General features: G+C 43.0%; 1 protein-coding gene across 15 annotated transcripts in view; it reads right to left on the bottom strand.

Annotated features, from left to right (window-relative positions):
* The window catches only part of LOC109900701 (A-kinase anchor protein 7), a 39,508-nt gene extending 26,343 nt beyond the window's left edge, over positions 1-13,165 (bottom strand). For 3 of the 15 annotated variants that reach the window (XM_020496456.2, XM_020496457.2, XM_020496463.2), the window contains exon 1: positions 4,501-4,628. In XM_020496456.2, the coding sequence (XP_020352045.1) occupies positions 4,501-4,528 (28 nt within the window). In that variant the 5' untranslated portion in view covers positions 4,529-4,628. Of the gene's footprint in view, positions 1-4,500; positions 4,629-5,591; positions 6,781-9,626; positions 9,786-10,046; positions 10,102-10,242; positions 10,363-10,659 lie in introns of those variants that run through there. The other 12 variants (XR_004211908.1, XR_002256642.2, XR_004211906.1 and 9 more) reach the window with 12 other exon arrangements.
* Between the last annotated feature and the right edge of the window lie 553 nt (positions 13,166-13,718).

Genomic DNA, 13,718 nt, shown 5'->3' with positions numbered 1-13,718 from the left:
GGCCAATGTGAGAAAAACATTTAAACGTGTTAACCCTCGCAAGGCTCAGACGCATCCGGAGCCACGTCCTCAAAGCATGCACAGACCAGCTGGCTGGTGCGTTTACGGACATATTCAATCTCTCCCTATCCCAGTCTGCTGTCCCCACATGCTTCAAGATGGCTACCATTGTTCCTGTACCCAAGAATGCAAAGATAACTGAACTAAATGACTACAGTTTGCATACCGCTCCAACATGTTCAGACTACGCAATCGCCAACACACTGCCCTATCCCATCTGGACAAAAGGAATACCCATGTAAGAAAGCTGTTTATTGACTACAGCTTAGCATTCAACACCATAGTACCCTCCAAGCTCATCAAGCTGGAGGCCCTGGGTCTCAACCCCACCCTGTGCAACTGGGTCCTGAACTTTGACGGGCTGCCCCCAGGTGGTGCAGGTAGAAAACAACATCTCCACGTCGCTGATCCTCAACACTGTGGCCCCACAAGGGTGTATGCTCAGCCCTCTCCTGTACTCCCTGCTCACCCACGACTGCGTGGCCATGCACACATCCAACTCAATTATAAAATTTGCAGACGACATTGCGGCGGATAATTTTAGAAAGAGGGTCCAGATTGTCTAGCCCGGCTGATTTGTAGGGATCCATATTTTTTAGCTCTTTCAGATACATCAGCTGTCTGGATTTGGGTGAAGGAGAAGCGGGCTGCTTTGCTTTATCTTGGCCAGGTCGCAGTTGTAAATGAAAACTTGTTCAACTGGCCTACCTGGTTAAATAAAAGGTGAAATAAACATTTTAAAAATCCCAGTAACAAGCCACCTATGGGGAGGGGGGCACCCTTGTGGACACTGACCCAAATTGTCACGCTAACCCTCGGGAGACGAATATACCCCTTGAACCCTGTGAACAACATGGAACGCGGAGTAACTGAGGCAGCATTAAACATGGACGCCCAAGCGTCCAACATACGTTGTGATTTCGTGAGACTGTATAGCCTGCATGATGGGCAACTTGAAGGCACAGGGGGCTCTGGAAATGGCTGATGTAGTACCCCATTTGCCAAACGTAGGAGCAGTATTTTTGTGGCGGCCCCTCGCTCCGGGAATTACCCCAGCCAAGTGATCGGGGGCTGCATGCAAACCCTGTTGTTTTCTTCATTCCCTCCAACTCCAGGAACTAAAAATATGAATTGTGTTGCCATAACACCAGGGGAAAGCTAGTAAGTGATTCGTCAGAAGTTAAGCTTGCTAGCCAACGTTACCCAGAACGCTTTTTAGCATAAGTTAGGCTAGCTAGCCTCTGACCGCAGAAAGGTCCGTTTAGAATAACTAAGCGAGTTACCGCTACGTATACCAAACAAAAGAGCTACCCCAGAAACTTCATCATAGGGAGGCAGGAACCTGGCTAGCACGCTATGCAGTGCTTGTTTAGCTAGCCTGGTCTCAAAACTCCACTTTGGACCAGATCGCTTTATCAACAAGTCTAGGAAGAGGCAAGCGGTGCTAGACCGAGGCAGACAGGTGGCGGGGGGTACCCACCAGCCTCCCGTAACTTGTGACCGAGCGCACAGGAGCCGGTTGGGTGCAGGCAGCCACCACATACTCTAGGCAGACAAGACATTTGCTCCCATCACTCAAACCCAGCTCCGCTTCCTGCATCTCAGTCTCAGTACCAGCATCAAGGACCTTGGCTGGGACCGAGATGCAGGAAGCGTTGGTAACTACACATTCTGTAAATCGCAAGTAAGTATCTTCCAGAGAAATGCTATAACTGCACGACTGGGAGAATGATCTCGACCCAGAGCCAGCTTAACCATCATCGTCTCTGTCGTTTTCGTAGCCATCTTACTCATTGCACCAGCAAATTGAATAACTAATTGTGATTAGAAAACTTATTAGAACAAGGATAACCTTCAGTGTACAACCGTCAGCACACAACATCCAGGGGGTGAATAGCCTCTACCACTATGGGACAGTTTAGTTGGTGCAACCTAAGACCGTCTTGTTTTGCAATTGTTTTAGTGGCGTGAATCGTTCCTGAGTTGAAGGAATGAACCCGAGCCTCACGCTTATCACCTGTGTGGAAGGTGGGGCTTCCAGGAGAGGCCGATTTCATTGGCCTTGTCAGGCGTGATTGTAGATCCTTCAACCGAAATTGAGAGTGCGACCCCTCCATATTCAACTAAAAACAACATGACATTCAGCCACCCTAAAATCAATTTCCTAATCAATACATAGCAGTTTCTCAGACAGCAGAGTGAATAATGAATAGCGTATAATCCATAATATGAGAGGAACCAGCCTGCAGCATCCTTGGCGGTTCGCACAAAACAGAGTCATATTCACAACATAGTAACACTATCAAATCTAAGTCTCACACATACATGGGTTAACCTCTTGCCCCAACCTTAGAGGGTGAGTACGGAAACAGTGTTTCAGAACTGTGATGTCAGCTCCTTGACATGGGTTTCACAGCTGGCTGCTTGTGTGAGGTGAGAGAGAGGGAACCCTCAGTGTGCTGCGTCCTGTCTGTAACACCAGTCTGACTCAGTCAGGGGAGTGGGGCCATCCCATCACAAGGCCAGCTCAGTGGCCCACAGTCCCCACAGAACCTAGGCCAGTGCTGGGAGCAGCTAGTAGAGATCAGAGAGCTGGGGAGAGATCCCCGACCTGCCAACTACACACATCTAGTGGGAAAGTCCTGGAGAGCTTGCCTAGCTGACACTGCTACCCAACATAGCCTTCATGAGTCCAAGTGACAGCTGACGGAGACAAGAGAATAATATACTATATATGGACTAATCAACTCACACCAGTGTGTATGTGCACACCAATCCCAATTCTATCTTCATCGTAATATCAGTCATATTTTAATTGTGTGTGTTTACAGGTTGTTTTCAAATGAGAAATTGGCCATGGAGCTGAGCTCTATTTCTGTCATGTATAACAAACACATCCTCCTAAATCAACACCCTTCCAATTTATAGCCTGTCCACCGCTGACAGTTTCCTGATCCAGTTGGAGTCCTTCCAGACCAACCCGGAGTACCAGGCAAATTAATATGGCATTTCTATTGGAGCCATGTTGCTCTCAACTGGATGCTTTTAGACATTTCCATGTTAGTCATGTAGACCAACCAAAAGCTCTGTGGACTAATTACAGATGAACAAGGTCTAGGCTATAGCCAAACCATAATAGCCAAACCGTATTTTAATGTTTTGTTGTCGACCCTACATACATCACACTGAGCACACACACTGGTTGAATCCACGTCTTTCCAATAAAATGACGTTGAACCAACATGGAATAGACATTGAATTGACGTCTGTGCCCAGTGGGATGGTACATATTTGATATGCAGAACAAGTCTATTCCAAGTACCACCAATTTCACAGGCTGTTAGACAGCAATCTGAAGCTAAATTAACTTGTTCCTGATCGTCTTAAAAAGCAGACATAACACACACAGCCAGAGGAGCGCACAGTGGAGACAGTCAGTGCACATGAATTAGGCTGCCCTTCTTCCCTCGTCAGCTCTGTGTACTGGCTAATGAATTCCAAGCCTTTAGCTGATCTCACACAGACTATTTCTCTCACCGCGGGTGCATTCAACTTTTGCCAAGCTTGTTTTTAAGTGGCTTTAAGAGCAAAAACTAAAATCTCCAGAAGTTGGAGGCCAAACATAAACATTCCTGGGTTTTTAAACAATTAGGCTAATTCGAAAAAAGGTCTGTTCTGTGGTTTACTCAGTCAAAATAGAACACGAAGTGAACGGCTGACAAGGACACTTGTTCCCAGAGAAGAACATCATCCTCAAATAATTTATAAATCCAAAGAAAGCAAGCAGGGAATTCAAACAAAAAACAAGTACTAAAAGCCACAAAACACAATCCCCACCAATTCTGTCTTGATTATGAGCATCTATTGATTGTCAGAACAAACCTCTGAGGAATATCAAGGCAGGTCTGAACAACAAGCATCTTAAACCTCCTAATGTTAGTCCCTGGGTAAAGAGTTGACCAGATGATGTAGAGGAAAAGCACCACCCTCACAGACAATCACCTAAAAAAAGATAAACTCCCTCTGCTGGTCAAAATAAAAACAAAGCAACCCGCAAGAATTCCGTTCAGTAACATCAAGGGGCAGTTTGAAAATCAAATCTAGGCTAAAAAAACAATAACATCCCTTGCTACATCACATTATATGAACTGGTTCTGGAAATGTTTCTAGGATAAATATTAAATCCCAGTAAGAAAATCCCCACTGTACTCACTATTAGTCTGTATTATGATATTTAGACTTTCCTCAGGTTTAGTTTACCTCCCAAGTTTTGGAGTAAATAAAGTTGTGTGCATAATTCATGTGATATTGAAGTGGTACAGTAGGTATGAAGCAAAAAACGTTGTGTTCATCTCTTTGAATTCTAAATGATGTCAATGCGGACAGCAGATGAGATTTTCAGTTACAATTTTTTAAAGTCTGCCTCATGGTTCTACTTACCGAAACTGACCTCGGTGGTAGAATCCATCTGGGGTCTTTTTCTTCACCATTGAGCAGAGGGCCAGTCTGAACACCCTCTCGTTTCCAAAGTGGTGACGAGCGTAGTCAGAGTACAGCTTCTTTAAACCCTGGGAGACAACACAGACAGACATGGGGATGTGCACAATGTCACATCTGACCAGATATGGATGTTTCAGAACACACCCATCCACCCTGACCCCACAGTAACAAAGTATTCTCTAGGCTGCCTGTTGTCTGGTGGGAACGATAACACCAGCAGGAAATAGGTCATCCACTGCCAACAAACCGATAAAGCAGGGAGCGTCCATCTTCCCCTCCTACTACCCCCCCCCCCCCCCTCCAGGTCAAATGCTCCTCATCCCTCCTCCCCTTGCCAGACCACTGTACATAGACTGCCATAACCATCATTCACTCAGCCAGGACGGTAAACATGTCACACAGTGGACCGCTGCTACAGATTCACTCAACCTGAGTGAATATCATGGTTCACAATTTGATCAAAGGGCCTTCTTCTTGCCATGGGACAGTGACTTAGTATAAAGATACTGTTAAGTTTATAAATGGCTTACACTATCAAAGCATATCCAGACTATCACATCCAACCGTGATTGGAGTACCATAGGGCGGCGCACAATTGGCCCAGCGTCGTGCCAGTTTGGCCATCATTGTAAATATGAATTTGTTCTTAACTGACTTGCCTAGCTAAATAAAGGTTACATTTATAAAAAACTGTCAGGTATATTGTATTATTACAACTACTGATTTTCATTCCTAAATCACTGAATGTGCAGACTTATTTCATGATAATCTACACATTATTATAATCAATGAGATTATCATAAGGACTTTGGTCTTGCAGGGTAAATTGCGTAAATTGATATGAAAGACAGAATAAATACACACACTTGGCTTTGAATTCTCTAACAATCGTACCTACACAACCAAATAAGGTATCCCTCAAAGGCAGAAAAGGTTGCCAGTAAGAAGGGATAATGAAGCTGCGCTAGATCTCCACACACCTGTGTTTTTTTCTCTATGCATATCGTTCCAGCAGGAGTGAGGAGGCTCACCTGACTGTGTAGAGGAGGAGTTTTGGACAGCTTCATGAAGGTAAGGTGAGGCTTGAAGGCTTTGCGGTCACTAGACGAGATGCATTTCTCCTCAAACGTTTTCCTCACAAGACCTGGCGCAAATGACCAGAGACAGAGCGAGGGTGATGGGAAAAACAACAGCAGATCTATTTGTAGTTCAGGACCACGAGGGAGAGAGCAACTTTAAGTCAGAGTGGTGTAAGACAAGGAGATAATCAATAGGAGGAGAGGGTGGGGGGTATAGGGGTTAGTGGAAGAACACAAATGGGCAGTAAAAGACAGCAGCTGATAATCTGTTAGTGTCTCTATTTAAGGGAAGCTTTCTACATCTAAAAAAGCACAGCCTCATTGAAAAAAGATTGTAATATCTAAAAAGTACAAAATAATAAAGATATCAGATTTTGATTATGCGAGAGAAAAAAAGCAAAACATTTAAGATGCACTCTAATGCAGAAATAGCTCCACCATTTTGTGGTTGCTAAAATTGGAAGTATGCCGAATTTCAGTTTGTGACAAAACAAACAAGTATAGTGTAGACAAACATTGTGTGAAATATATTTTCCATAACTACAAATAATTGTATTTTCAGCCGGTGCACAAAACTGAAAGATGCAACAACTAAAACATAGAAGCAGAAAAAGTGCCCATTGAACAGATCTACCGCTTCTTAGACTTGCTTTCAATGACAATAACTGATCTATGACTAGGGCTGTTGTGGTGACCGTATTACTCCCAGTCACGAAGGTAAGTGAAGACAAGTGACCGCCAGTTAAGTCACGGTAAGTAGGCTTCTCCAAGCTCTGATGGTCATGAGCAGCCAACCAAACGTGCTAACTGCCTGGTACGCAGCCCTCTAATCACTGTGACATCAATGCAAATGTAATCAAAAATTTCATGAGAGCCCATGAGCTCCTGTTGCGCAACATATCTATAGGCTATGCAATTACGTGATGGCTTCTATAAAAAATAAAGTATCCCATCAGCTTTCTATATCTCAACTTCCCTAATATTAAGCACACTGCTTTTCTTTACAACAGGAGTATAGCCTACCTGGCTGGCACAAATTAACCACAGGAAAGCTTCCTCCATTCGCTATTTAAATGCATAGGTGACACTTACCTTTTCTCGCTACCCCGGTTTTGATACAGGTGCATGATAATGGTCCATTCTAAATCAAAACAAATTTCACATATATTATTTAGTATATGTAAAAACAAGATTAAATCAAGAATAATCTGAAGGGGGACAATATTAACCTATCACTCGTGTGACACTTGTGAATTATATATTGTCGCCTGTGAATGACGCCCAGCATAAAAAACAATGCCTTATATATTTTTTAAATTACTTTTTCGAATCATACGCGTACACCTCATGTAGCCTAGCCCATAGTCTTGATATGGTTTGGATCACAACTAGAGAACATAACTTCTTAAAATTAAGCACCTTAATCCGCTTTACAAGGGGTGTTGAGCCTGTGACAACACTCCCACTCTGTCTGCTCGTACAGGATGTCGGTGGGGGCGGAGCCGGGAGGGTCGTCAGCAACATGGGACACCCCTGGGCTCAGGTGTGTTCCGGGTATAAATAAATACGCCTTTCCCCCATACATTGAAGAGACTCTCTCCACGCAGACACACTTGTTTTTAGTTGTGGCAATTTGGGGCTTCTTTGAGTTAATTTGTTATGGCACCTCTCAACACCATCTATATACACACACAGTTAATCATATAGTTAAGTTTAATAAATATATTTTGTTATGCCGTTATCTCAACGTTTTCTCTCTTTTTATTACGGGCTACGAGACAGTTGGTGACAAGCCTAACTGGCATACATAAGCAGCGAGCACGTTTTAAAGTTTGGGGAAGATCATTGTCACCATAAAAATGCACCTTTATAATAAAAGTATTACATGCATAATTACATTTGCGGTCACTTCTGCTAATGGAACATTTGCGCTTATAGCCTACTACAATGAGCGCATAGCTGGCTTGTGAAGAAATGCACTATTAGGCTATCAACATTTTAAGCTAAATGTTGTGACCTTATGCATACATTGCGTAAAAAAGGTTGATGATAGTGGTATTAAATTTGGGATCTGGCGCATCCCACAACTGACCCAGACTATGTTCGGAATATTTATTTCTCACACAGAATGTCAACTTTTGTACTATGAGAGATAGTAGACTGACATAGGCTAGTGTTTTTGCTGTTCGTTAGGTCTACTCATCTTGTTGGCTGATGAAAAATAAAATGGACAGTTAGTCCAATATCTTCAATATGCACCTCGGAATTCATATCTCCCTCACTAGCTTTAAGCACCAGCTGTCAGAGCATCTCACAGATCACTGCACATAGCCCATCTATCTACCTACCTCATCCCCATACAGTACTTATTTATTTATCTTGCTCCTTTGCACCCCAATATCTCTACTTGCACATTCATCTTCTGCACATCTACCATTCCAGTGTTTAATTGCTATATTGCTCTGACATGCACAAGTGGCACACCATGGATTAAATCAAGAATAGTCTGAAGGGTGACAATATTAACCTATCACTCGTGTGCCACTTGTGAATTATATATTGTTGCCTGTGAATGATGCCCAGCATAAAAAAACAATGCCAAAAACCAAGATAGGAGGTCGAAGGAAGTCTGTAGAGCGCCGAGACAGGATTGTGTCGAGGCACAGATCTGGGAAAGGGTACCAAGAAAAGTCTGCAGCATTGAAGGTCCAAGAACACAGAGGCCTCCATCATTCTTAAATGGAAGAAGTTTGGAACCACCAAGACTCTTCCTCGAGCTGGCCGCCCAGCCAAATTGAGCAATCGGGGGAGAAGGGCCTTGGTCAGGGAGGTGACCAAGAACCCAATGGTCACTGACAGAGCTCCAGTGTTCCTATGTGGAGATGGGAGAACCTTCCACAATCTCTGCAGCACTCCACCAATCAGGCCTTTACGGTAGAGTGGCAGCCCGCTTGGAGCTTGCCAAAACACACCTAAAGGACTCAGACCATGACAAACAAGATTCTCTGGTCTGATGAAACCAAGATTAAACACTTTAGCCTGAATGCCAAGCGTCACATCTGGAGGAAACCTGGCACCAGTCCTACGGTGAAGCATGGTGGTGGCAGCATCATGCTGTGAGGATGTTTTCAGCGGCAGAGACTGGGAGACTAGTCAGCATCAGGGGAAAAATGAACGGAGTAAAGTACAGAGAGATCCTTGATGAAGTCCTGGGCACTCTGGGGCAGGTTCTCAGACTGGGGCGAAGGATCACCTTCCAACAGGACAATGATCCTAAGCACACAGCTTTGGGACAAGTCTCTGAATGTCCTTGAGTGGCCCAGCCAGAGCCCGGACTTGAACCAGATCAAACATCTCTGGAGAGACCTGAAAATAGCTGTGCAGCGACGCTCCCCATCCAACCTGACAGAGCTTGAGAGGATCTGCAGAGAAGCATGTGAGAAACTTCCCATATAGAGGTGTGCCAAGCTTGTAGCTTCTTACCCAAGAAGACTCAAGGCTGTAATCGCTGCCAAAGGTGTTCCAACAAATTACTGAGTAAAGCGGGACGGAAACACACCTTTTTAGCATCGCTTTTCCTTAGGCTGCTATTTAGTCATTCAGTTTTTAATTGTTATTTTTTAGTTTATCCTTTTATGTAGTAAATATTTAAGTTATTTTCATTGTTAATTCGATTATTCTCCCCCCCGTGACGCACATTGCGTTGCATTCCATGTCTGAAATGTGCTGTATAAATAATTGATATTGCAGCTTAAATATTCATTTATGAAAGCATACCATTTAAAATGGCTAAAAACAATGCTCATATACAGATTTATTCTAAAATTTGCAGCCCAACTCACATCAATATACAGCTAGAAAGGTACGGTGAGTGACTGCAAAGACTCCGCACACGGGATGAAAGCAGGTGGAGGAGAATGGGAAGCGAGAGAGTAAGGAGAGGGGGGTTGGGTGGGGGAGCAGCAGCCGACTAGCAGTAGCACCCACCTGCGATCTGGACCAGTTTGACAAGGTTCTCTCCCTGGGCCAACTCTACAAAACACCACCTTCCTGAAGTGTCCGATGCTGTGGAAGGGCAGGATGAGCTCTCGCCCCCACAGCAGGTCCTGCAGTGATGCCTTCATCTGGGCCACTGCACACACTGCCCTGCGGTCAGCAGAGCACAGCATTAATCCCCTCCATCCCTCGCTCTCTCTCTACTTCATCCTCTTTCCACCACGGTCACACACCGGCCAGTCAGGCTAATACATACATTTACCCCTGCAGTATTTAGTGATGCAAATATACATTTCCTGGAATGTGTACACAGTCAGACATGTAGCCATGTGTTAGTCATAGGGAGATACAGTTCTAGGACTATATATTTAGTGGCTATGGAGGTTCAAGAAAGTGGAAGTGGTTACCTACATTGTGTTTTACTGTATGTTTTCAGAAAATACCACACTGCACTGAATATTTTCACCTATGGACAAATTATATTTTAAATCAGTATTCTCTCTGCAAATGTGTAGGATAAAGAAACAGACAGAATATAGCTTCTGCCATCTATAAACAGAGGGTGGCTGTTTGGTTGAAATAAGTGAGATCAGCTGCAGATACTCACAAGTTTACTTCCTCTTGACTGGCCAAGTGGGTCACCAGCAGCGTGATGTGGAGACTGGCTACAGGCACCAGAGCCCGAGTGAGTCTGGAGTCCCTCTGCATCACCAGGGCCTGCACTGATCTGCACAAGTAGAGCATGCCATTCACTCTCTGGCCATCCAGTTCCAGCAGTTGCCTTGTGATCACATTTAAAGTGAAACAAGCAGTAATTTATTCCAATTATCAGTGAGCTCATGTGGAGAAACTTTTAAGAAATACCACAAAATAAAAATATAACATTTACTTTTCAACAAACAAAAAAACAAATTCATAAAATTGTACTTTACAATTTGTGATGGGTATTGAAACAAAGTAGTTTGGGCCTTGTGTTTTCTGTCTCTCTGCATCCTCCTCACTCTCTAACCAAACACCCACCTACCTCTCTTTCACTTCTTCTTCAAATTGGCCTCTGGCTTGGTAACTAGGGGAAATGTAGCACAATTAGTGTTTTACAGGAGACAAATGTGTGATTCTGCTATTCTGTAGTTGGATTTGACTGCCCTCCTGTAAAATCAACCGCCAGCCAAGTCAACAATGCATTATTTATCGCCACTAGGCTGCTGGAGGAAATTTGAATTCAAGGGCAGCTGCGGTACAAGGAAGGTCCTTGCATCAATTGGCAAATGCTACAAATAACCAGTCATTATAGACTTACAGAGTTGGTGCCACCAGCATAGAGCCCTGTCATGGTCACTACTGAACTCATCCTCTCTATAAAAAGGTATGTTACAACCATGTTATATTAGTCTTGAGATGTTAATTTAAGTTAACCTAGATATAAATGCATAAATAAAATGGCATAAACTGTTTACAGCCAAGGTTGTTCCATATTGCTGTAGCTGCGAATGGAAGTTCGGACATGAGATTGTCAGAGCATTCGGATGACTTGGACTTTGTTTCCTTCCACGTGGCTTTTGGGGTCTCTTCTTGATCCTCTTCACTATTTCATTTTCTGAGGAACAAGGGGGAGATGATGACAGCATGCAAATGGCTAAGATGGATCCTCCTAATATCGCAGACATAATTTCCAACAAAAGTGCGTCAAGACTCTGGGTGAATGTAATGAATATTTGAAGCTAGTGAACACAAGCTATTCCTTGAAAGTAGTTGAGCAACAACAAAAAAACTGCTCATAGTAAAATGTATGGTCTGTGTGACTCACAGGAGGATGCGGAGGGGAGAACGGCTCATAATAATGTCCAGTACGGAGTAAATGGATTCAAACATCTGGAAACCATGTGTTTGATACCATTCCACTCCAGTCATTAACACAAGCCCATTCTTCCCAATTAAGGTGCCACCAACCTGCTGTGGTGACTCCACCCCATCCATTGTGGTGCTTTGACAACAACAAGAATGCAAACAGTTTCTTGTGATGCAGTGTGAGAGCGATGATCCTAGAACTTCTGATATTAAGCCATGGAACTGGCCACCATCAAGACAGTACATAACAATATAATGTACTTCGATTAAAAAATATATATATAAAAAAATAAGGGGGCTCTATCTGTTTGTGCAGCATGTCATCCAATGACTATGGAATGCACTTAACCTTTGATGTTACAGTGAGAAGAGAATGTTCTCACAATTCTCTAATAATAGTTATCTTTTTCAAATCTCATTTTAAATTTGTCACATGGGCCGAATACAACAGGTGTTTCACCTTACCATGAAATGCTTACTTACAAGCCCTTAACCAACAACGCAGTTAAGAAAATATTTACAACAAAAAAGTAACAATAATGAGGCTCTATAAAGGGGGTACCAGTACCGAATCAATACGCAGGGTGCAGGTTAAGTCGAGGCAATTTGTACATTAGGTAGGGGTAAAGTGACTATGCATAGATAATAAACAGCAAGTAGCTAGTGAAGTTAATTATTTCAATTGAGGTTGGACTACTTAAATTTCCCTCCTTGACAAGAGTCAATAGAGTCTCAAAGCCACAAGAGGGTAGAAGACATTGTAAACATTGCTTGTTAGGGGGATGTAGTTGCAGAAACAATGGAATGGTTTTGTTGACTTCCTCAATCGCTGTTCCAAATTACAATGTGGAAGACGAAGGTGCTGTTTTACACAGTCAATGAAAAGCTGTCACGCCCCACCCTCAAACTTTGGAATCAAAGAAGCCAGGTTCCACTCATTTAGCGCATTTCTGTGATGATAATAGGTTATATATATGTCTTACCAGGGGCGATGAGCTCCTTCACATTGCAATGCAATTGACTTTCCTCAGCAGCAACTATATCAGTCGATGGATCATGTGCAGGTGACAGCAAGAGGTCGTTGTCATGTTCCTTGCTACTCGTCTCGAGCATAATCAGTCCCAGTGACCGACTGCAATTCCAAATAAGTTACCTGACCTTGAGGTAGATACAGAAAAGTAGAAACCGTTTTGATAAGCTTCATTTGTCAAATTTAGCGTGGGGCTTCGTGCAGTTTGCATATTGATGTTCTCGGACTGCAAGCTTTCTGTGAAGCAGGCAAATCCCTCTAATAGATTTAAGAAGTGAGGTCTGAGCAGGACAACCTAAATGAGACTCACCAGCTAACGTTAGCTAGCTACATAGCATTTGGAGTAAGGATAGTTAACTCACGAGTGACCCGGCCATAGCATTCAGTCTTATTACCAGCTAGCTAGCTACCTTTAGCTAACTAGCTCCTGTCATCTGTTAAAACACGTCTAATTCAAGTTAGCTAGTAACGTCGCTAGCAAACTGAAAGGCTAGCTTGGTAGACAATTAAAAACAAAATGTCCAGCATTTGTTTTCAGCATAAAGTTAAATGGTACTTTCTGCAGCAAAATGTGTGCTTACTCCTAGCTAACATAACTCACTACACATGTAAACACAAGACTACGGATACTCAAAATGATCAAATTACATACGCTTATGACAAAAACAAACGTTAGAACCAGTTTTTGACAATCAAGGCAACGTGTTACCTTTTATATTTGTTTGTCTGTAAACGGAATTAAATTAGCTAGCTTTTTTATTTGACCTTTATTTAACTAGGCAAGTCACTTAAGAACAAATTCTTATTTACAATGATGGTCTGGCAAAAAGCCTTTGACAGGGGCTGGATAAAAATATATATAAATAATAACAAATATAGGACAAAACACACATGACAAGAGAGACAACTCTACATAAAGAGCGACCTAAGACAACAACATAGCATAGTAGAAACACAACATGACAACAACATGGTAGCAACACAACATGGCAGCAGCACAACATGGCAGCAGCACAAAACAGGGAACAAACATTATTGGGCACAGACAAAAGCACAAAGGGCAAGAAGCTAGAGACAACAATATATCACTCAAAGCAGCCACAACTCTCAGTAAGAGTGTCCATAGTTCACTCTTCAGAATATATAACATTTTCAAATACAGATGTAGTGATGTTGATTAGTAACCTTCACTTAGCCCAATACTT

This window comes from Oncorhynchus kisutch, linkage group LG12 (genome assembly GCF_002021735.2).
Source record: "Oncorhynchus kisutch isolate 150728-3 linkage group LG12, Okis_V2, whole genome shotgun sequence".
Classification (NCBI taxonomy): domain Eukaryota; kingdom Metazoa; phylum Chordata; class Actinopteri; order Salmoniformes; family Salmonidae; genus Oncorhynchus; species Oncorhynchus kisutch.
This window is presented reverse-complemented; position numbering and strand designations above follow the sequence as displayed.